The sequence below is a fragment of the Lotus japonicus genome, chromosome 1 (genome assembly GCF_012489685.1).
Source record: "Lotus japonicus ecotype B-129 chromosome 1, LjGifu_v1.2".
NCBI classification, from domain to species: domain Eukaryota; kingdom Viridiplantae; phylum Streptophyta; class Magnoliopsida; order Fabales; family Fabaceae; genus Lotus; species Lotus japonicus.
This window is the reverse complement of record NC_080041.1, coordinates 112946905-112969202: the sequence shown is the minus strand read 5'-3', so window position 1 is coordinate 112969202 and position 22298 is coordinate 112946905. Positions and strand designations below refer to the sequence as shown.

Below are 22298 nucleotides of genomic sequence, written 5' to 3'. Positions count from 1 at the left end.
TTGGAATCAAATAAAAAACAAAAAAATAGCCTCATATTGTAAAAATTGTTAAAATCATGTCTCGATAGAATTATTTGATTGTCTAATATGTACAAAAAAATACCCAATACAAAAAGATTTTTCGGGTGAATATGCGATCTCATTACTAGGATACTATATGTGATCTCATTACCATATACTATTGATTTTTCATTGTTCCATTATCCTCTCAAATCTCAATCATCTAACCTATCATTATGCAATGGAACTTGATCATCTGGATCTGTCCAATTGATTTCAAGATGGGGATTTGAGTGCCCATCAATGAAATCTCTTGTTACCTACAAAAAAAAATTGTAAATTAAATATTTAAATATTTTTCATGAATAAAATAAATTTATTATCATAAATGCTGTATTAGATGATACCTTACAGCAGTGATGAATTGTGAGAGACCTCAATGCCCTACATTTATCTACTATGAAGCCCAATTCCAAGTCTCTCATATTTACACACCTTGGAAGATTTAGGGTATGTAGTTTTGTACAATTTGCAAGTGACAAGGTTGTGTGTTGGCCAACCTGGATTAAAGCAAATATGAAGGGAACTTAGAAAATAGAAAAGTATAACTACAATATAGCTAGGCACCACAGCTAAAATAATGTACCTTCTCCATGGAATCTAGTGAAAGTTCAAGCAAACACGATCCCTTAACCTCCAAAAAGGCAGCAATTACTTCATCACTGGAATACAAATAAAGTTAATTTATTCATCAAATGGAATTGAAATCTGATATTTGCTGCAAGAAAAATACAGAAAAAACCACACCTAATTGGATTGCCTTCAAGCTTCAAGGTGCGCATGGCTTGACAACTATTAGTGAGAAACTCAAATGATAAATCGGACAATTTGATCAAGTTGCCAATATCCAGTGTGTGCAACCTGGGACAGTGCTCAGATATAGCTTTGACTGAGACATCAGTCAAGAATCTGTTCATTTAGAAATATAAATCAGCAATTAAATTTAACCTAGTTAACCAAAATCATATTGTATTACCATGAATATCATCTTTCATTAATTTTTATGCTCAAATTTAATGGCACATACCTGCAGTCCCTTAAAGAGAGCCCCTTCAGGTTGAGACCACGTGCAACAGTGTAATCCATAATAAAATCATCATCAACGGATCCAATACCAGCAATTGATAACACTTCCAGGCATTCAAGATTCTTCAGTGAAGAAAGAATATCTTTACCAGTGAGTTTACTACACTCATCAAGATACAACTCTTTTAAAGTTGATCGACATGGACCAGTCAGCATAGCAACACCCTCAGATGTGAGTTGGGGACATATACTTAGATTTATGGATTCAAGCTTCTGACAAGAGCCAAGTATCAGTTTCAATCCCTGATCTTCAAGATAAGCTGAACCTCTAAGGGATAGTATGTTCAGTTGAGGTAGCTGTTTCTTTGCCAACACAGCCGGTATTGCAGACTCAATCATACACGAGTCACAAAATTCCATTTGGAGTACCTAATTCCACAAGCTAAATTAGTGTAGTTTTTTTAAAAATCTTAAACCTAAAAAGAATCCAAAGCATACATGGAAATATCAAATAATAGTAAGAACCCTCTAAGGGATAAAACTCCATTAAAAAACCCCTAAGCTAGGATGCAAGTGATTCTTCTTTGGCCATATGCGTGTGACTACTATTATCAATCCCGAATGATGGTGCACAATGTTGTCAAGATCGGGATCTTAGGATTGGGGGAGAGGGGGTGAAAGATCATAAATTTTAGACTGGATCCTAAGATCCTGCTAGAAATACAAAATTATACTTAAGACATAAGCATATGCATATAAAAGAACATAGATAAGGAAAATCACATTCATAAGTCACAATATAATATTTTCATAAGAAACATAAGTTCATAACATAAAACTAATACTGAAAAATCCAAAGGAACATAATCTAAGTGTCCAGCTCTACTAAACTACTACTCGAGAAATAGAACAAAGTAGCTGAGAAGCAATGGTGTATGGAGTCAGGGAACAGAATCAGAACCAGGTGAAAACAGAGCTCAAACTTCAACATGGAACACAACAACATTGGAACGGAAGAAAACAGCATTGTAGTGAAGCTTCCCGTGCAAGAACACAAGGGTATGGCTAAAATTTGTCACTGTACCTTCAAATTTCAGTTGAAAGTGATACAAGAGAACAAAGCACAGAAAAGTCTAGGTAGCCTTTCAGTGGCAGCGGAGGTAACTTCATGTAGAGACTCAGCTAAACTTTTCATACTAATGTTGACAGTTTATATATAATATCAGCAATACCTAGTTAGTGACAATATTTCACTGGAAGTAGTTAACAGGACATATATATATATTTATATATATCATGATTGGATTTACTTTTAATCCTCACATAATCACTTATATATTAGTAAAATGGCTTGATGAAGCATAACAAAGGAAAATAATTATGGCAAAAGTTGAAAAAATTTAAATTTCCTAAATAATTATTTTACGCTATTAAAGTTATAACTCATGTTCAGTTCAAGCAGCTGTTTCTTTGCCAATACAGCCAGTATTGCAGATTCACTCATACATGAGTCACACGATTCAGTTGGAGGGTTGAAGGAGAAGATTGAGGCAGAATTACGTTTATATGAGCCCCAATCTTTGACATTTATGTTGAAGGCAGCTAGACTTATTGAAGAAAAGAACCAAGCTTTTGGGAAAGGCACTGGCTATGGAGCAAACAGAGGAGGTTTTGGTACCAAGAATTATGCTGTTAACAGGTCCAATTCTGTTGCCTCTCACTCTGGTTCCTTAGTGGCTACTAGTTTTAATTCTGCAATTCCTTCCAGTAGTTAACTTTCCCTTGTCTGATTATGACTAAACTTTTCCTCACAACGAAAACACTCCTTTTCTAATTTTCTCCTGCATCTGTGCATCAGTAAGTCTCTTATTTCCCACACTACTATTGAAAGTACTGCCATGGCTAACACTATTTTTACTACTGGAAAAGATGCATTCACAACAATCCATTCCTAAGTCAAAGTGCTTGGTATTGGTAAAAACTACACTATCTATCTCCCTTCAGATAGTGTAGTTTTCTTTAAATCTAAACCTAAATAGAATCCAAAGCATACATGGAAATATCAAATAAGAGTAATCCAACAAGCATACATGGAAATATCAAATAATAGTAATCCAAAGCATACATGGAAATATCAAATAATAGTAATCCAAAGCATACATGGAAATATCAGATAATAGTAATCCAAAGCAAGCATACATGGAAATATCAGATAATAGTAAGAACACGTACCCTCAATTCAGCAGTGTCACAGTTTTGGAAACATTCAATTTGCGACTCTGTCAACCAGAAGCCATTTACAACCCGAATCTCCTTGGGCGACCCAGTTACAAGAACCCTTAAAAATTCAATCTTTACGGGATCAGTCTCCCCCCAGAGTTGATCGATGAGTGTATCCAGAAGATGGTGTGGCAAATCCCTAATTGAAAAAGTTTGATCCTCAATGTACTTGACAACACCTTCCATTGAACCAGATGTAGTAGCAATCTCTGAGATATCAGATGCAAACTTTGTCATGGCTAATTCTTGGAGCGAGGAAGGTACCAACCTTGCAATTGCAATTGCAACACCACCTTCTTTCTTTGTTGGTGTCCATGACACTGAATCACGCCGATCTTGAACGCGTTTCAACGCCTGAGAGAAAGGAGTCTGCGAATCCATATTCTTCTTCTCCAAACGATACAACACGAACCAAGTGACAAGAAAACAGAGCGTAAATGGATTCTAGTGCAATGCTGCAACTTTAACACTGTGTCCTGTTCGCTTGACAAGAAATTGAAGTGACAGACAGAGATGAGATAGCGTAGGAGTTTGGAGTTTGAAAAGTGATTGATTTTGTAAATGTCTTTTTTTATCCTTCTGTTTTTTTATAAATGTTTCATGATGTCATATTAAAAAAGGGGGTAAAAATGTCTTTCAACACCAAAAATTAGCAAGATAGTGACTATAGAATATATGAAACAGAAGGATATAAATTAATTGATGCACAAACAAAAAACAGTTTAGTTATTACCTTCGAAAACCAAAAATTGTAGAGTAAATTATAGGAAAAATTTAATATGGACCAGTTTTTGATGGTCTAAAGTTAGACCACTACCTGTTTACCTGGTACTGGAGGTAATATTGTAATTTTTTAATATTCGAAAAAACAAATAATTAATATATAAAAAATAAATGATTTAGTAAGTAAGTAAAGGTTAGTAGTTAATTGAAGGTAAACCCAAGTGGTAATTGGGGGAGGTAAAATGAAAAGGTAAATCACTTAATTAATTACTTACTCCAACTAACTACACCAACAAATCATTAATTTACTCCCATTTACTCACCCCAATTACTCCAGCTACCCACTCAACTAAAGATTATACCCCCTCAACCCTAATACACCCAGAAATGAAACCCACCCGGATCCTTCTAGAGAACTCTACTAGGGTTCATGGCCACCTTTTCATTTTACCGGATCCCTTCTGCAGTTCTCATCGCCGTTCCTCCTCTTGCTCCAAACCCACCTTCGTCGAGCGTTCTCGTCGCCGTTCCTCTTGCTCCAAACCCACCTTCGTAGAAACCCATCCTCTTACTCCAAACCCACCTTCGTCGAAACCCATCATCCGTTGAAACCCGCCTTCGTTCGAAGCCCGAGATCGTCCTGCGTCTCATTTCGTCTTCCCCTAAACCCACCTTCCTCGAAACCCATCTTCCGTTCAAACCCACCTTCATTCGAAGCCCGACATCGAAGTGGTGGGTGGTTGATTCGTGTCCAGATGTAGCGAATACCTTGTAACACATTGCGTTGCCTTTTCTCCCTTGACCGAAGTGTAAGTTGTCCTCCCCTTCTGTGTTCAAATTTGGGATTTTGTATTTTTGAACGAAATTGGTGATTTGAGTGTCGTTTTGCCAGATTAAAGCGATTTTTATCCGTTTTAGAGTTGAAATTAGGGTTTAAAATGATTGAATTGAAGTTCTTCTGAAATTAGGGTTGAATTTGGGTTTATTATGAAATTAGGGTTGAATTTGGGGTTTTTGAAATTAGGGTTGAATTTGGGGTTGTTATTCTGAAATTATTAGGGTTGAATTTGGGGCTTTTCAAATCAGGGTAGGGTTGATGTTGTTATTCTGAAATTAGGGTTGAATTTGGGGCTTTTCAATTTAGTGCATGTATGAGTAGATTATGCGATTGGATTTGGTTATTGGATTGAATGAATACTAACAGATTTGGTTTGTTTGTGTTAAAACAAGGGAGGATCTGGGCGTGCTTGAAGGTATGCTTGAAGGAGGATCATGGTGAAGACATGAAACCCAGGTTTATCTGGGTATGCTTGAAGGAGGAGTATATTTTTTATTTTTTTAAAATGAAGAAGGAAGAAGGAAGGAGCGGAGCGGGTTGTGCGAAGTGGCCCAAGAAGTTTTTGTAAGTATTTGTTTTTTTTGCGTCTCCCATCTAGGCCAACAAAAACTGATCCAGGTCTGCTTATGAAATTTGAATTTTAAAAAATAACATATTAATAAATATAATAAACATTTATTAATTTATTAATTTAAATAAATATTATTTATTAATTATTATATTGTAATTATAATAAATATTTTTTTAAAATTTTTAATTATAATAAATATTTTTTTAATTATAAAAAATATTATATTTTAATTATAATAAATATTACTTATTAATTATTAAAAAAAATTTATACTTAATAATATTCAATAAACATCATAAATATTTATTATAAATATTATTTTAAATAATAAATAATATTTAATTATTTTTTTATCAGAAAAGATAGATTAATTATTAATATTTATAAATAGAATATTATGTAATTATAAATATTTATTAATTATTAATACTTATCTCATTTGTCCCATCAGATCTTCTACCTCTTCTACCCTCATTTTGCTGACAGCATGATGCGTGTTCAGCTAACTAAGCACGTGATGTGCTTTAACTTGAATTTGAACTAGTACAGTTGTCCTCACCTGTCTTCCTTCCCGTCAGGTGTAGGTTAAAGCCTACTCTGCCGCTCCGCTGCAGGCTATCTGTCAGCGTGCAGAGGCTTGTCACTATGTGGTTCTCTTTCATAATATAATATGTTATGTTACGGTTAGGTACATAGTAAATATTGTAATTAATATATTAGATATATATTAATATCTTAGATATATATAAGGAACGGTTCCTACATACAACTTCTAAAAAATGGAAACACCAAGTAGTGAGGGAATGGGGAAATACGTTGTGTTTGTGGGTAGAGAACCGGGCATTTACAAAACTTGGGCTGAAGTAAATCGCCAAGTTTATTGCTACCCTGGCAACATTCATGAAAAATACTCCACTTGTGAGGAGGCTGCCAGCGCGTGGATGAAATATCTGGCCCAGGAATCGTTGAGAAAGTTTCCTCGGACAGCAGCAAGGGAATTGGGACATGTTTACTGGGAAGGTGATCTACACTTTCGTCCATCCCCTTCAACCACAACTCCATCTGCAGCCTCACTATGTCCTACATTGAGTGAGGCTGTAAAAGATGGAGGTTATGGAGGTTGTGAGGCTCTCAAAGGCTGTGGGCTTGAGAAAAAGAGGGATGGTGGAGCAATGAACTGGCTGTGGGTTACCATGTGTTGTGTTTTATTTGGTATTTTCATTGGAATCATGGCCACTCTTTATGTGGTTTCCTAAATTTCTTAAGTGTTTTATTTCTGTTGTATTAAGTCTTTCCTATGTTTAATGGACCATTGTTGGGACCCCAGTGTTGTATGTTGTATTCGAATGTATAATATAACTTGTATTGGCTTATTTTGACCTATTCTAATTTAAATTTTCAATTTCCTGTTTGTGGGGTCCTTTATTCACACATAATATAGTAATCTGAATGTGGGGTACTTGGTTCTTTGGTTCTTGGTTCTAGTTATAATCTTAATACTTTTAAAGGGAAATCTTAGTACTATGTAATGATGTAGTTTATAACCCTAGCTCACGTGTGGGGTACACAACCCAGTTGGAAGTGACCTGACTTGAGTTGTTGACATACTAAACCCTAATTTCTGTTCTATTAAATTGACTGTTTGGCTATTCACCCCCCACATTCAGTTGAAGGCTATTCACACTCTTCTCTTCTGTCCTCTTTAACATTTGGGGTTTTCTTCATAGTGATGTCTTCCCCTAACCCTGGAAAGATACCCAATGATGAACCTAGCCTGAATACTCCATTGAATGGAGGGGAAGGAAGGTTAGTTATTCTGCATATTCTGATTGTTGGTTATTTGTCCATCATTTCTTCTCTTCCCCAAATAACTTTTCCCCATTATTTCTTCTGTTTTTTTTTTTTTTAATTTCAGCCTTGATACCTTGACTGAGGAGGCTCTTGATCAAACTCAGTTGTCTACTGATGTTAAACAGCTGACCGCTACTGTGATGGATCTTGCTGGTTCTGTGAAGGTAGCCATGTTGAAGTTCCAAGAAGTGGACCACCGTCTACAGGAATTTCACCAGATTCAGACTGTGATGCATGGTAACATGGAGAGGGTAGACAAGTTTCTCAGCATGGTTGACAAACCAAACCTTGGAGAATCAACCCCAAAATGTGGTACTAAGTCTAAAGCTCCTGCTGAGTCTGCTGGTTCCAAAAAGAAAAGGAAAAATGCAAGGGCAACATCTGAGATCCTAAAAAATGATGTAATCAACATTGATTTGGACTTTGAGAAGAATGAATGTGAAGAAAAAAATACTGACTCAGCTGGTTCCAACCCAAGCAAAGGCATACTTACACCTTGGCTACAAAAAAGTTTCAGAAGTGCTACATCTGTAGAGGTATGTTCATTAATAAACTTTTTACCCCTCTATCTGCAACTTTTCTTAAGTAACTAATAAGATCTGCTATATTGTAGGGACTTGTTGGTGCCTTTGTTAGGCAAGAAGTAGAGCAAACAAGGTCTAGGTTGTTTGTCACACCACCCTCATCCAAAAGAGCTTCTAGCTCTTCAGCTACTTTTCGAAGTCCTATCACTGGCCCCCAATCGATCAATCCAGTGACCCAAGCGAGGCTCTACATGCGCCATCTACCTCCTCCACTTGTTCCAAAGGTATACTTCTGTTTATGCATAGGAAATTTTGCTTTTATTTGTTTTTTATTTGCAAAAGCTGATCAAGTTTAGTTCATGTTTTAATGCCAGAGTGCCAGGCCAAAGTTTGCAGTCCCTGAAGAGTTGGACTTGTTATTGACTGATACTCAGGTTGCTACATACTTATTCGAAGAGGATAGCGACCCAGAGTATGTTGAATACTTATTCCTATTTGTTATAACTGTATTTGTATTATGGTGATATTTTAATGAGCTGAATTCTTTGCTCAGTGAGCTGTTGTTGAGTATGGGTCGTTATGAAGCTGTGAGAAGGGACTTTGATTGCCTCATCCCTGGGCAGGAAATAACTGACAAGGTTTGTGATTCATTATTTTAGCTTTATTGCTTTATTTTCATCAGTGTTTGATTTGTTTATAAATCTGCAAAACAGATTATAACCTTGGTTGCTGTCAAGATCATGCGTGAACAAAGCTATCTCATGGATGATACTATCTGGTGCTTCCCCCCATCTTTTGTGGTAAGATTTGAAAGAGTTCCTGATCCTGATTTGCATGATATTATTGATGTTATTGAATTCTTATATGTTTTTATTGTTATAATAGGAGGATGTTTACAAGGGCTTTTCTGTTGAGAAATTGTGTAAGGAATACTTGAGGCCATTCATGTATCCATACAACACTCTGAAATATGTAAGCTTTGTTTAAGTTTCTTGTGTATCAATAATGTTTGTGATTCACCTTTTAACACATTTACTTGCATATGTAGATCTACATTCCTATCAAGATTGAATCTGGGCATTGGTATTTGTGCATCATTTCCATTGGGGATTACACCATTTATCACTTGGATTCCCATCTTAATGAGGAGGACATAGCGGTTAGATGTGCATCCATGAAAACATTGGTAATGTTTATATGGTACTTCACTTGAATCTGATTACTATTTACATTCTAGCAACTTACTTTAATTTGTTTGCTCTTATTGTTTCAGTGCAACACATTGGTGGAAATGATGAGCACAGAGGACAAATATGTGGAAACTAACTTTTACCGGAAAATTGTGGACTTTCATTCTTGGAAGCTAAAGGAAGCAAGGGGTATCCTCAATACTGGTAGCAGGTAGTCCCTTTTGAAATTGAACTGCATACATTTAATTGCTTAAATTTGTCTAAGTTTCGGTAACTCTTCCATGTTATTATGTTAACTGCAGCCATGATTCAGCTGTGTGGCTGTTAAGTTGGCTTGAATTGGGTTCTGGGTTTAATCCCAATCGATCTGGCTATGTAAGTAAATAGTCCTCCTCATGGTTTATGGCTGTTTTGTGATTGTGTTTGTTGTTAGAATTAATTAATTTCTGTTTTATTTTCTTATCCCAGCCAAATGAAAGGGCCGTTCGCATGAACACTGCAACCTCTCTGTTATGTGGTGACCACAATGACACTCGGAGGAGCTTGGAGGAGAAGGCCACTGTCTTCTGGAATGCATGTCACACTGCTGATGTTGAAGGGGTGGCTGCGACTTTGTGAAGTATGTGGTTGTAGGGCAGGGAAAGTATTATTTTTTGGCTGCATTTTTTTGTTGCACAGATTTTGTGTTGCACAGATTTTGGTTCTGTAAAATATAACTTTACAACAATGATGCAACAATGATGCGTTTGGTTTGGTGGTGGTGGTAACACAATGCATTGAATTTCCTATGATAGGCAATGCATTGTTTTACCATTTTTTGTCACCTTTTTGTTGGAATCTGATATAACCCCCAACTATTGACTATTTGGTTGAATTACATGATCTGGTGTTGAATGCATTTACTTTAGAAACAGCTTTTTCTTTTAATTTTTTCCATTCAATATTTTGCATTTAGATGATATCAATGCTGTCAATGCTATGAAAAAATAACTCCCCTCCCCTATTGAAACTGTCAATGCTATCAATGCTGTCATAAATCATTTTACTGTTTTCTGTGTGGTCAAATGTCAAACTTTTGAAAAACAACTTTTTCTTTTTCCCAGCTTTTTTGCATGTATAGGTTCCCAACACCATCATTCCCAAAGTCCTCACCCACCCCTCCCCCCTCCCCCCACAACTTTATCTATAAAAGTCACTATTTCCCCATCTAGCAAAACCACAAAAACCAGAACTAGCTCTCTCAATTAGCAGCTGCCGTGTCCCCTTTCTCTCTTCTTATTTCCTACTCCCCTTTCTTTCAATTGTCCCTCAATGGCAAGCTCTAGTCGATTCCCCCCCTCAGTCAAATCTGAGGTTATTGATATCTCATCTGATTCTGAGGATGAGGTTTACTATGAAAGTGATTCTGATGGTTCTGATGATTACCCTTATAGATGGATTCGAAGCAATGATCCAAGGTTTGTTGGGAAGGAGGTTAGGGTAGGTGAACTTCCATTTGGTCCAGGCTTTGTTAAACCCATTACAAAGTCTCAAGCTAAGAAGGGTCAAGCATTGGTAAGTCTTTTTTCTTACAACCATTGTTAAACCCATTCATGAATTTCCACCACTACTATTTCCTACTATTATGTCTGTACACGTTTTTCTCTTACATGTTAATTTCCACAATGTTAATTTTGTGATTTCATGTAGGATGTTCCTGCATGGTTTGTGGAAATGTGGTTAGATAGGAAATATGAAAAGGTTATTTGGGTTTATGAGTATGTGAAGCTTTATACTGTCAAGGTGTCGTGGCACTATCCCACTGGAAACCAGTGTTCATTTGCAAAGGGTTGGTATGATTTCAAGGTGGAGAATCATGTTGGGCCTGGAGACCATATCTATTGCATGCCAACAGTTTTTGAAGATGTTTTTGCCATCTCGATCTCGCGCGCAGCTGACCGCCGTGGGTGAATGATTTCGTATCATGCTTTGCCCGTGTGAACAAAATATTTTGTACTTTTATGTGTCCCTATTTTTGTACTTTTATTTGTCATCCTCCCCCGTGTCCCTGTTTCCTCTTCCAGTTTGTAGCCAAGTATGGCCATTACTATTTCAATGAAATTCACGTTGTGTTGTGTTGGGCACATACTTTCCATTACATATACTTTCCAACCACGATTAAGCAAAAAGATGATAAAAAATACCTCTCCCAAATTAAGTTAATGGACCTTCGTTAATATAAATATGCAAAAAGATGATAAAAAATACCTCTCCCAAACTTAATGGACCTAAGTTAATATCAATATGCAAAAAGATGATAAAAAATACCTCTCCCAAATTAAGTTAATGGACCTAAGTTAATATCAATATGCAAAAAGATGATAAAAAATACCTCTCCCAAATTAAGTTAATTTTTCCCTAAGTTAATACCAATATGCAAAAAGATGATAAAAAATACCTCTCCCACGGATATCCACATCCAAAATAAATATCCACATCCAAAATTACATTACGATTGTGGATAAATATTATGATTGCCACAAAACTTTGGCAGCTAGAGATGGACGTAATTATCCATATAATATAACTAGTTCTCTCAATGGTGGGCAAATATATATTGCATCCTGGTAAATTTCAAACCTCCAAAATTTATAACTAAACGCCACGAATTAAATGAATCTATCATAACCATGCGTATGGTACCATGGATGAATTTGAAAACAAACCATTTAAAGTACTGATGGTTCAAATAAAACAACATTACAATCCCCACAAAGTATCTCACAAGTTTGTGAATAGGAAAATTACAAATCCATGAATTGCACATTACTAAAGCTCATTACAAAGAGCATCCAACTTCCACATGACAGTGTGTGATTCCCTTCCAAGAGTGCACAATTCAACCTGTGAGATGACAAAAACAGAGGCCAATGTCAAGTAAGTGGTAGAAAGCAAAATATGTTTTGTTCATGTAGTTTTACATTTGTTGCACAAGAACATCATGAAGTAAGTCAAAATGCCTAGGCCACTAACAGAACCATGTACATAAATGCATATGCAAAACACCAAACATGAAGAAAGTCAAAATACTCACTTCACTGTGTAGCCCGTAGACATGTTTTTCGATTATGCCCTGCCCCGCCGCAAAGACCACAGTGGGAAGTACGCCTCCCCAGTCCACTACCTCTAGAGGCACTACCAATGCGCCTTTTGATGGGTTTAAGTGGGTCACGCAAGAACTGTTCAGGATCATTGGCCACCACATGTACAGCTTGTTGCACACCATCACCTTTCTCCAATTTCTCCAACCTCCTTGCTTGCTTTAGAACCAGTTCATTTGTGTCCCGGAATGTTTCCCGTGCTCTACATGCTGCTTTAGACATTCGCCTGCAGTTTTCCCTCAATACAGTAAATCTACATAGATCCATGGGGTCCCATGCACCCAATTGTTCCCCACGCAGCTCAAGCCCCTCTTTTGCATCCTTGGTCCATCTCCCCATAATTAATGATGAGGGAATTCCAGGCAGGTCTAGATATCTACAAACAGCAAGAATATGGTCGCATGGAATGCCATATGATTCCATCCTCATACAAGAGCACTTGAACTCACTGGTTGTTTTGCACAGAGTCACATTCCATCTCCGACTAGACAGAGAAAACCTTTCAACAAAGTAAATGATGCAAGTTGAAGTCTCCTTGAAAAGACTAACCTTGAGCATCAAACAGCGGTGAAGACCCTTAGAGACAAGCCTGAAAATGTTGTTCGTGTAATGGTTGGAAGCTGACTTTTCAAGCCTCTTCAATTGTGTTTGCGGCACATGGTCACCGTGCATTGATGCAAAATCTGCTTCAAGTTCCCTTTGTCGCTGATAACTCATATATCGAAAGAAGTTATGCATAAAATCAGTCAAATTGTTCCATGAGTCTACAAACTTTCCAACTTGGGCATGTAATCCCTCAACCCGAGAGGTTGTACGAAAGCCCGCAAAGAATTCACCCCGCATATATGCAGCAGCCCACATCTTCCTCCGCTCATACAAATCCTGAACCCAAACATTCTCTTCACACCCACATTCAATAACCATTTGAGCCCACCTGTCCTCAAACTCCACAATTTCAAGATCCCAAAGCATGCATCTTGAAAACATTTGAATAAACTTGGGTTCTGCAACATTGCTCACTGCATTCCGAAGAAGATGCCAAGCACATAACCTGTGATGAGCATTTGGAAACACAATTTTAATTGCATTTTTCATTGCCACATCTCCATCTGTGATTACTGATACCGGTGCTTTCCCTCGCATTGCATCTAACAAATTGTGAAGCAACCAAACATATGTCTCCTCTTTCTCATCAGAAACTAAAGCTGCAGCAAATATAATTGTCTGATTGTGATGATTAGCTCCAGAGAAAAGCACAAGTGGCCGCTTGTACTTGTTTTTCTTGTATGTGGCATCAAATGCCAACACATCCCCAAACAATAAATAGTTGTCCTGGCTGATTCCATCACTCCAAAACAACTTGTCCAACCTTCCTTCCTCATTATAGGTGTGTTTCCACATCAAGCCAGGATCCTTTTCCTTCAAATTTCGTAAGAAACCAATCACTCCTCTAGCATCACATACGTCCACCTTCTTCTTTTTAAATTTCTCATTGTACATTTGTCTTGGTCCAAATGGAACATTTTGATATCCACCCATCTGGTTGGCAAACACACCATAAGCCTGTGGAGTTGTAATGCCTGACTTCCTAAAGCAATTCAATTGAGTAATGTCTGCCTCATTCATTCTCCTATGAGTAGGTGCCAATCCAATCATTTTTTCTTCAACAAGTACATGATTATGATCATCACAAATAGATCTAACATGCCAACGCTTGTTATCCTTATGAACATGGACCTGACAATAAGCCTTACACTCACATCTTGTGGACTTTCTCGGAAAACGCTTTCTCTTTTCACCAGCATGACCATCAACCTCTGGCCCAGCTTTCTCTTTCCTTTTACCCTCCCTGAAGCAAACAAATCTCTGCTGGATTACATCTCCGTGATTGTTTTTGAGGACCTTAGCCTTCCTCGCAGCAAATCCATGCATCCGAGCATACCAACTGTAGAACAAGTACGCAACCTCACGATCCGGAAAGTGATAGGTAACTATGTCATTGACAGATAGTTGTTTGAAATTTACAATCCCCAAATCTTCTAGACCATTGATAGCAATCTCACTTGGAGGCTCCACATCAACATTTTGTTCATTTTGCCCATTTTCAGCCTCCTTTTCACCTTCTTCTTCATCAGAATCAGTCCCTTGTTCATCTCCACTTTCCTGTTCTTCATCAGCCTCTTTTTCACCTTCTTCTTCATCAGAATCAGTCCCTTGTTCATCTCCACTTTCCTGTTCTGCATCAGCCCCTTGTTCCTCATCAACAGAGACATGTACATCAACTTCCCCTCCTTCAACCATTAATCTAACAACATGCTGAGGACCCTAGCGTAGTCAAATTAAATAAATTTCCCCAAATCAAACAACCCATATACTAAAAAAACAATATGCTATAATTTAATTTAAAATCACACATTATCTTTGCTGCAACAATTCTCATGGAATCAAACACTTTGCCACTGGAAACCATATTATGCAATTTAACTGTTACCTGAAGTGCAGATGAATCAAGTGCTGCTTCATCAATCCGAGTGTTCGACCTAGACTCCTGGGTATGGGAAGACATGTTCAACAGCCAGCAAACCCACCCTTTCCCACCGGCGAACCCGTTTCCACCAACTAACGCGAACAGAGAACGAAACTCGTTCCCACCGGCGAACCAACCCGATTCCACCGCAGAACAAACCCGTCACCACCGGCGAACCAAACCGAGCTCACACTACTGCATAGGAAACCACCATAGAACACATTCATTAGAAGCTGAAAGCTACTAACTCTACAACATCATTCAGAAAGCTACAGAGGAGGGGTGCTTCGAGGAGGGATGCTTCAGATGGAGTAATGAGAAGGTGAAAGCTACAACGAACCTGTTGATGAAGAAGAAAGAAGAAAGCTACAGAGGAGGAGGAGGGGTTGTTGATGAGGAAGAACGAAGAAAGCTCACGAACCCTAGCCGTCGTGGAGTTGTTGATGAGGAAGAAACAAAGCTGGTTGATGATGAATGAGCTTTTATGACTTGGATATATAAAAAGCCACGTGGACATGATGACTGTGCAAAACTAGAGCCACATAAGCTGGTAACACGGGTAGGGGCCTATTTTGATTAAAAAAAAAATTTCCAGGGATCCGGAATCAGAAAAAAAAATTTCAGGGACTTATTTTCGTACTCCATACAATTTCAGGGACCTCCAGAGTATTTAAACCTTTTTAATATAATCATAAAGTTGTTGGTAATTAACTTACTTATTTTATAAAAAATGTAGAGTAAATTAGTAACTTTGGAGTATCTAATATTAAGACATTACTTACTTTTTTTTTCAAGAGTAAGTTTAGTAGATATAGCTTTAAGTTTGTTGAGTTCAAAAAAAAAAAAAACTTTAAGTTTGTTAATATGCTATCGTGCGTATGTATAATAAATATAACTAATAGTATATGTGTGCGGGTATGGGGCGGGTTGGGTACTATAGCACCCATACCACGCACCCATACCCATTATTTTTTACGGGTATTTACCCATGCCCAACCCCATATCCATCTAGCGAGTTTTTACCGTACTCACAATGAGTTTTTTTTACGGGTACCCTATGGGTCCGAGACTCATTGTCATCTCTATATGTAGGGATGACAACGGACCCGCCCCGATACCTGCGGGTATTTACTCGGACCTGTCATTGAACAAATGGGTACACGAAATAACATTGAATATTAAATAGGCTCAAATATGGTTAGGGTCCTTGAAATTGTAAGAGAAATTAAATTGGATTCCTGGAAAATTGTTATTTGAAATGTCATCCCTGAAATATCTTTTTTAATCAAATTAAATTCTTTTGACATGTTAATGCCTAATGGCAAGCCTAGTCACTTGAAGAATGGCTACGTGGGTTTTTGGGCATCAATTTTAGTCCCTTGAAAATGTTTAAATCAATTTTAGTCCATGCTCTTCCATCTTCATCTTCTTCCTCTTTCCCTTCTTTCTCTTCCTCCATAACTCAAATCCTTAAACTCAGAAATTCAAACCCTAAAAAACCCAAAAATTTAAAAGAAGAACAAAACTATTTTAATCCAAAATCCCTAAAACTTCAGAACCCCCACCTTCATCTACCTTGTTGGAGGGTTGCTTCTCTGCCTGCTTTAGAGAAGAGAAAGAACAGTGAAAAGAGATGAAATTCGAGCTTAGGAAGGAAGATTGCAGTGGGTGAAGGGTGATTTGAAGATCCGGTGGTCGAAAATCGCACATATAGTGTCTCGTTGGAGCTCACGACGGCACAAGGCCGTTGTTGCACGCTACTCGACGAGATCTAGAAAAAGGAGGAGACGATCTCGTCATCATCGGAGTGCAAACTGAGCAACCATAGTGTCGCAGTCATGATTCAAGGCTGCCATTAGCAAAGAGAAGAGAAAGGGGATAGGCTGCACAAACCTTCTTCTCACACCCTTAAGATTGTAGTATGAGTAGTCCTTGATAATACTTGACTCAGTTCGAGTGGAAGATCTTGGTTGACTAAGTTCGAGTGGAAGATTTTGGTTGAGGTCAAAGACTAGAAGTAACCAAAGTTTGGGTTAACTATATGTGAGCTATCACTCTTTACCTTTACCTTTTGTTATTCTATCTATCTATTGATTGCTTGAAACTAACAAAAGGTGTTTTTCTATAAAAGCATTTTTTATTCACTTAGACAACAAATTTTGGCCAAAGAATTTCAAAACACAATTCAGTTCAATCTCCTTCTTGTGTTTATTCTCAAGAAGGAAAGTCATGAAGACATAATAACATGCATTGGCATATGGCTCTTGGACACAACCTAGTCGTAAAATCAACAAGTTTATTACAAAGTAGTATTGTAACTCGTGAATTGCAGACGTATTTTAGTAAATATAGTGTTAATATTTGTTAATGAGTATTTGCTATTACGTTACCACATTGGTTAAATACATTTTCCTAATTTAACAATATCCACAATCTAATAATAACAACAAATGATAGTATATATAATAATCGTCGTGTTTTACATATAACTGAGGTAAAATTGATGTAATATATACTTAAATGAGATTACATGTTCAAGAGTCTGTGAATGCAATTGCGTTAAATACTTGAGAGACCTAACACCAATCTAATCGATGCCTAAGAAATTGTATTGGGGATTGGTACCGTTTAGCATTCTTCCCATACGAAATTCTACTAGTGCAAAAATTCAAATGATAAATTCACATGATAAATAATATATAGTGCTTTTTTTAAAAAAAAATCACATGATACATATTAGCAGATACGGTTACCAGCATAGATATCTAATTATACTTCCTAAACACCTCAGCCTAGTCTACACAGGGCAAGCTGACAAATACTTTCAATATTAGAGCAAAACCTTTGTCACAACAAACACATTGCAAGCTGACATAATTAGGCACTGTCAGATTCATTTCTTGAATCAACATTCACGGGTTGGGTTCTTGTAGCCACTAATCTTCATCCATATAAAATTTCTTATCATCCCGGGCAGCTTTTGCCTCGTATGGTTCTTTATCCTCCGCTGTGCATTCAACACACAAAGAAAAAGAAAACTTTGTCACAGCAAAAAATAAGCTCTGAGCTGATCATGAATGACACTCAGTGGAACTGCATGAAATGAAACAAAAATGCAACAAGCCATACCTGACATCTTTTTCCATTTCTCTCCAAGTACTTTCCCCACATCCGTAAATGACATTCCAGAATTAGTTTTCTTCAGATTCCATCAGTAAAAAAAATATTAGTAGATAATATGTAGGGAGAACTCAAATTATATATTTCCTGCTTGAAAAGTCAATCATTACAACAAGTAGTTAAAATGTTTGCAGGATGATCTCAGATTATCCAAAACCTGGCATGTAAAGATTTTCCTTACAAACCTAGCCACGTAACATAGCTATGCCGGAGTGGAGTGATAAATACAGCCACTCGCAACCCACACGCCCAAACCCAAAATCACATTGCCAATATGTACGACAAAGAACGCACCTCTGTTTCCATTTGAGAAAAGACCATGAAACCAGACATTGCCCTCTTGGGTGCATTTGGGTCCTTTTCCTTCTGTTTTTTCTTCTTTCCATCTTCATCAGCATCTTTTGATTTCTTCTTAGAAGTACATGCCTTAGTAGACAGATCCTTCTCTGGTTTCTTTTTGGCAGGCTTCTGAAAATTGAACATCATTAAGGTAAGGCTGGCACACCGATGATTTAAAGAGTAGAGGGGAGGTATCATAGAGAGTAAAGGGGAGGTATCACAAGGTAATGAAGACAAATAAAAACAAAATACTCGCCTCTTTCTCATCCCCACCATCGTTGGCATCAGAATTTTCTCCCCCACAATCATCAGTTGGAGAACCTCCATCATCCTTGTCAACAACAAAATCTTCATCCTGTAGACATTTGCCACTGATTAATAATGCAGAAGCAAACCAAGATTTCAAAATCTCCGACACCGGGTGCCGACCAAAGAAAAAATGGGGAAGTGGGGAAACTTGCATGCAGAGTGAAGAGACATGCTCACATTAACACAAGACAGAGCAAATGAGCACAAACACAATAGTAACAAACAATACTAGAAACTGAAGGATAGATCAATGAGCAGGAGAAAGTTCAGCGCAAAAATGCAAGTTTAAGAATGGAAAAATAGTAATGTGAGCAGAATTCCAAGCTCACTTATGTCTTCTCATGCCTGAATATTATCCAAAAATAGTAATGCTGTCCCATCAATTACTGAATACAAATTTATATCAAATACAGATTTGGGTACCTCCTCATCACTTTCATCTCCACCAGCTTCATTTTTAATGCGCTCTAGATGTGGATCAACAGCATCATCATTCCCAAGAATCCGAGCCAAAGCAACAGCTGGCTGGGCATGGGCACTTCTTAAGTCCATCAATTTTAACCCCTTTGATCTGTGTGTGCAGGACAAAAATTAATCGTTTATAAAATTAAAACAACTAGTTATAACTAAGTAAAATTTGGCAATGAGCTAATACATGATAAACGCAGTCAACTTGTTGAATTCATTTCTCTGAATATTGCAGAAGAGATGCTCTTGCTCAGATTTTAGTCTGATGAGAAGGTGAAAATAGCATATTTTTGAACCACGGGCAATATGTTGCTCAAATCCCAGATAGTCAATCTAGTAGGAAAGGATGAAAAAATCAAAACCTCCAATGTATAACATCATATGTATGTCAACAAGTAGCCTAGAACATATCTGACCATCAGTAAAAAAGAACTGGATTTTACCTCTTCGTGAAGAATAAGAGTGGGAGGTTTAGGTAGAAAAAAGAAGCTCTTCTCAAGGGGATACAGATAACCTTCTTCAGCTTTCAAAGATGATTTCACTGCATAACCATGTACAAAACTCCTAAATGTTCCAGGCTTTGTAACTTTGGACCCAGACAAGCCACATAATATTGTAGTGAACACTCCATGGATCAGACCCTGATAATTGAATTATAAGTGATACATTTCAACAATTGCATCGCTATGCAAGACCCATAGGCATGAAATTCTTGATTCATCAATCAACTAAAATAAGTTCTCTTTAATTACACAAGCAAGCAGCATTTGAGGTGCAGTATCGTTGAATCAATTATCAACAGTTTGAGCAATACCTTATAAGAAAGCTCCAACTTGTCGTTGTACTTAGTGTTATAAAGATCTTCGTTTATTGCCAATTCACATTGAACAACGAAATCAGATTCAAACTGTACAGAAATGAGCAAAAAAATGTCAGGTTCAGAAGCAAGCAAAATGCGTTCCAGCGTATCACCTAAATTGTTAATCATAAAACAGAAGGCAAAATCACCTGCATCACAATATGAGGGTACAACGTTTGTCCTTCCCGAATAGGAGGATCAAGACTAATAACGACAAAAGTACGTGGCTGATTTAACTGCGGATAAATACAATCAGTTGAGTAGAGATGAGAAGTTGTCAGTATAATAACAATCCAGATAAGAGCATCGATTATAAGACATGGTTTGCTGATTCCACTAAATTAATATTCGTATATCACTAAATTCAAACAAATGAGCAGGAAATAAACCTTAGGAAGTAAATATAGGCGAACTATACTGCTATACTGGATTTTGAAATCATTAGCCGGTCCTCTAAGTCGGAAGAATGAGAGGTGTAACTCAACACTGTAACGTCCTCTGCACAATAATAGAAATTTGCATTAATAGGAATTAACCTTTTTTCGTGAAAAACAGGTGGTTTTTAATTGAAAGACCTCCATCATCACCTTGGTGTAAAGATTCCAATACCCTCAAATGTAACAACAGCATCTTCACCTCCAGCATCAACATCAGCCATAGGCATTATTTCATCACCAACATCAGCCATAGGCATTATTACATCACCAACATCAGCCATAGGCATTATTTCATCACCAACATCAGCCATAGGCATTATTTCATCACTAACATACTGGGTGTTGGAATTGGGCATGTGGAAACTTTTCTCCCTGAATGAATCTTTCTGAGATCATAACAAGAACAATATTAGACCATAAAAATGCAACACCCAAGTAGAATAAATTAGATAAAGTGAAATCAACAGTGAAATGGTGGTTGGAGCGAAATAAAAGATTAGGGATTTGAAGAAGATGAGTAGAGAGAGAGAGAGAGAGAGAACTGACCGTGCCGCCGCGGCCTGCGAGGGTGATGTTGTTGAAGAGATGAACGTCCGCCATGGCTGCAAATGAGAGGAACCAGACTGTGTTCTTAGAAGAGCCACGGAGAAAAATGAAGTTACCGCCACAGTCTCGGTACGGAAACAAAATATATGAACTATCAACTATGGGCTTTACGAAATAGGGCAGAAGAGAGTAGTGTGCTGTGTTTGTTTGGTAACTTCATAATTTTAAAACTAACTAGTATATTTTTCCCGTGCGTTGCACGGTGAATTTTTCTCTTGTGTTTGAGACATGAATCAATATATAGATTTATACAAATTTGATATGCTAAAAACACTATTTTGTTGTTACTGAATATAAATTAAGGATATCCTAAGTTTCGTGAATTTCTACAAATTATACCAAAATCTGGTTTAGAATGGCTTCACACGCATGAATTTCTACAAACTATACCAAAATCTGGTTTAAAAAAAATACGAAAGCGGAAGGAGAACAATGGAAAAAACATTACATCAAAATCAAAACATTACGTCTTCAATGATAATTCGTTGAAGGGTCCCTTGTATATGCAAAAATTTGTAAACTTTTGGATCGAAACACACAAAATATGTGGAATCTAAGAATCCAGGATTAAATTACAAACAAAGGATAAACTGAAATGACACAAACCATCAATCACAACATGATAAACTCTACTTCACGTAACATCATCTTATGACATACCTCTGTCCTGATAGTGACATGTGGTAGAGGTAGAAATAACAGCTATCAAATCTCTGCGTGTCTATGGTAGCTTTGTGGACCCTCTGCACCAAATTAGCTCTGTTTTCTTAAAATTAGCATTAAATACATAATAAGATAAATTAAGATAAAATCATGAAATAAACAACATAAATCCTAATCAAATCTAAACTTTAAAAATGTACTAAATAAAGATAGATAAAAACTACCAAAATCTAGCAAATCACAATAAAAACTCATAAAATCCTGAATTAAATAAAAATATGAAAATTTAATAAAAATACCATAAAAATTAATTTATACACTAAAGATAACTCAAAAATAAAATAAAATATTTCCTGAAATTAAAATTAAATAAATACTAAATTAAGATAGATTAAAACTACCAAAATCTAGCAAATCACAATAAAAACTCATAAAATCCTGCATTAATTAAAAATCCGAAAATTCAATAAAAATTAATTATTATACTCTATAAATAAATCTAAAAAAAAATAAAATATTTCCCGGAAGTAAAATTGCATAAATAATAAGATAAATTAAGAAATAAACAATCTAAATCCTAATCAAATATAAAATTTAAAAAGGTACTAAATAAAGATAGTTAAAAACTACTAAAATCTAGCAAATCACAATAAAAACTCATAAAATCCCGAATTAATTAAAAATTCAAAAATTCAATAAAAATTAAT

At 36.7% G+C, this 22298-nt stretch overlaps 2 protein-coding genes and 1 pseudogene across 2 annotated transcripts; all 3 read right to left on the bottom strand.

Annotated features, from left to right (window-relative positions):
• Positions 1–36: 36 nt before the first annotated feature.
• LOC130729368 (uncharacterized) lies at positions 37–3905 on the bottom strand. The gene is made up of 6 exons (XM_057581103.1): positions 3319–3905; positions 1088–1515; positions 808–969; positions 647–722; positions 408–560; positions 37–320 (listed from the first exon to the last, which is right to left on the bottom strand). The coding sequence occupies exons 1-6, from the start codon at positions 3745–3747 to the stop codon at positions 216–218; spliced, it is 1353 nt and encodes a 450-aa protein (XP_057437086.1). The 5' UTR covers positions 3748–3905; the 3' UTR covers positions 37–215.
• An 8232-nt stretch (positions 3906–12137) lies between these two features.
• Positions 12138–14504, bottom strand: LOC130719687 (protein FAR1-RELATED SEQUENCE 5-like). Its single transcript, XM_057570300.1, has one exon. The coding sequence runs from the start codon at positions 14502–14504 to the stop codon at positions 12138–12140; it is 2367 nt and encodes a 788-aa protein (XP_057426283.1).
• A 3152-nt stretch (positions 14505–17656) lies between these two features.
• LOC130729367 (FACT complex subunit SSRP1-like) lies at positions 17657–21051 on the bottom strand (annotated as a pseudogene).
• Between the last annotated feature and the right edge of the window lie 1247 nt (positions 21052–22298).

Excerpts from the sequence above, each read along its gene's own strand:
- LOC130719687 (XM_057570300.1), bottom strand. The coding sequence starts at position 14,504 with ATGGTTGAAGGAGGGGAAGTTGATGTACATGTCTCTGTTGATGAGGAA.
- LOC130729368 (XM_057581103.1), bottom strand. The coding sequence starts at position 3,747 with ATGGATTCGCAGACTCCTTTCTCTCAGGCGTTGAAACGCGTTCAAGAT. Across the intron at positions 970-1,087 it reads CTCTCTTTAAGGGACTGCAG|ATTCTTGACTGATGTCTCAG; the intron begins GTATGTGCCATT and ends CTAAATGAACAG. Across the intron at positions 723-807 it reads CTTGAAGGCAATCCAATTAG|TGATGAAGTAATTGCTGCCT; the intron begins GTGTGGTTTTTT and ends TTTGTATTCCAG.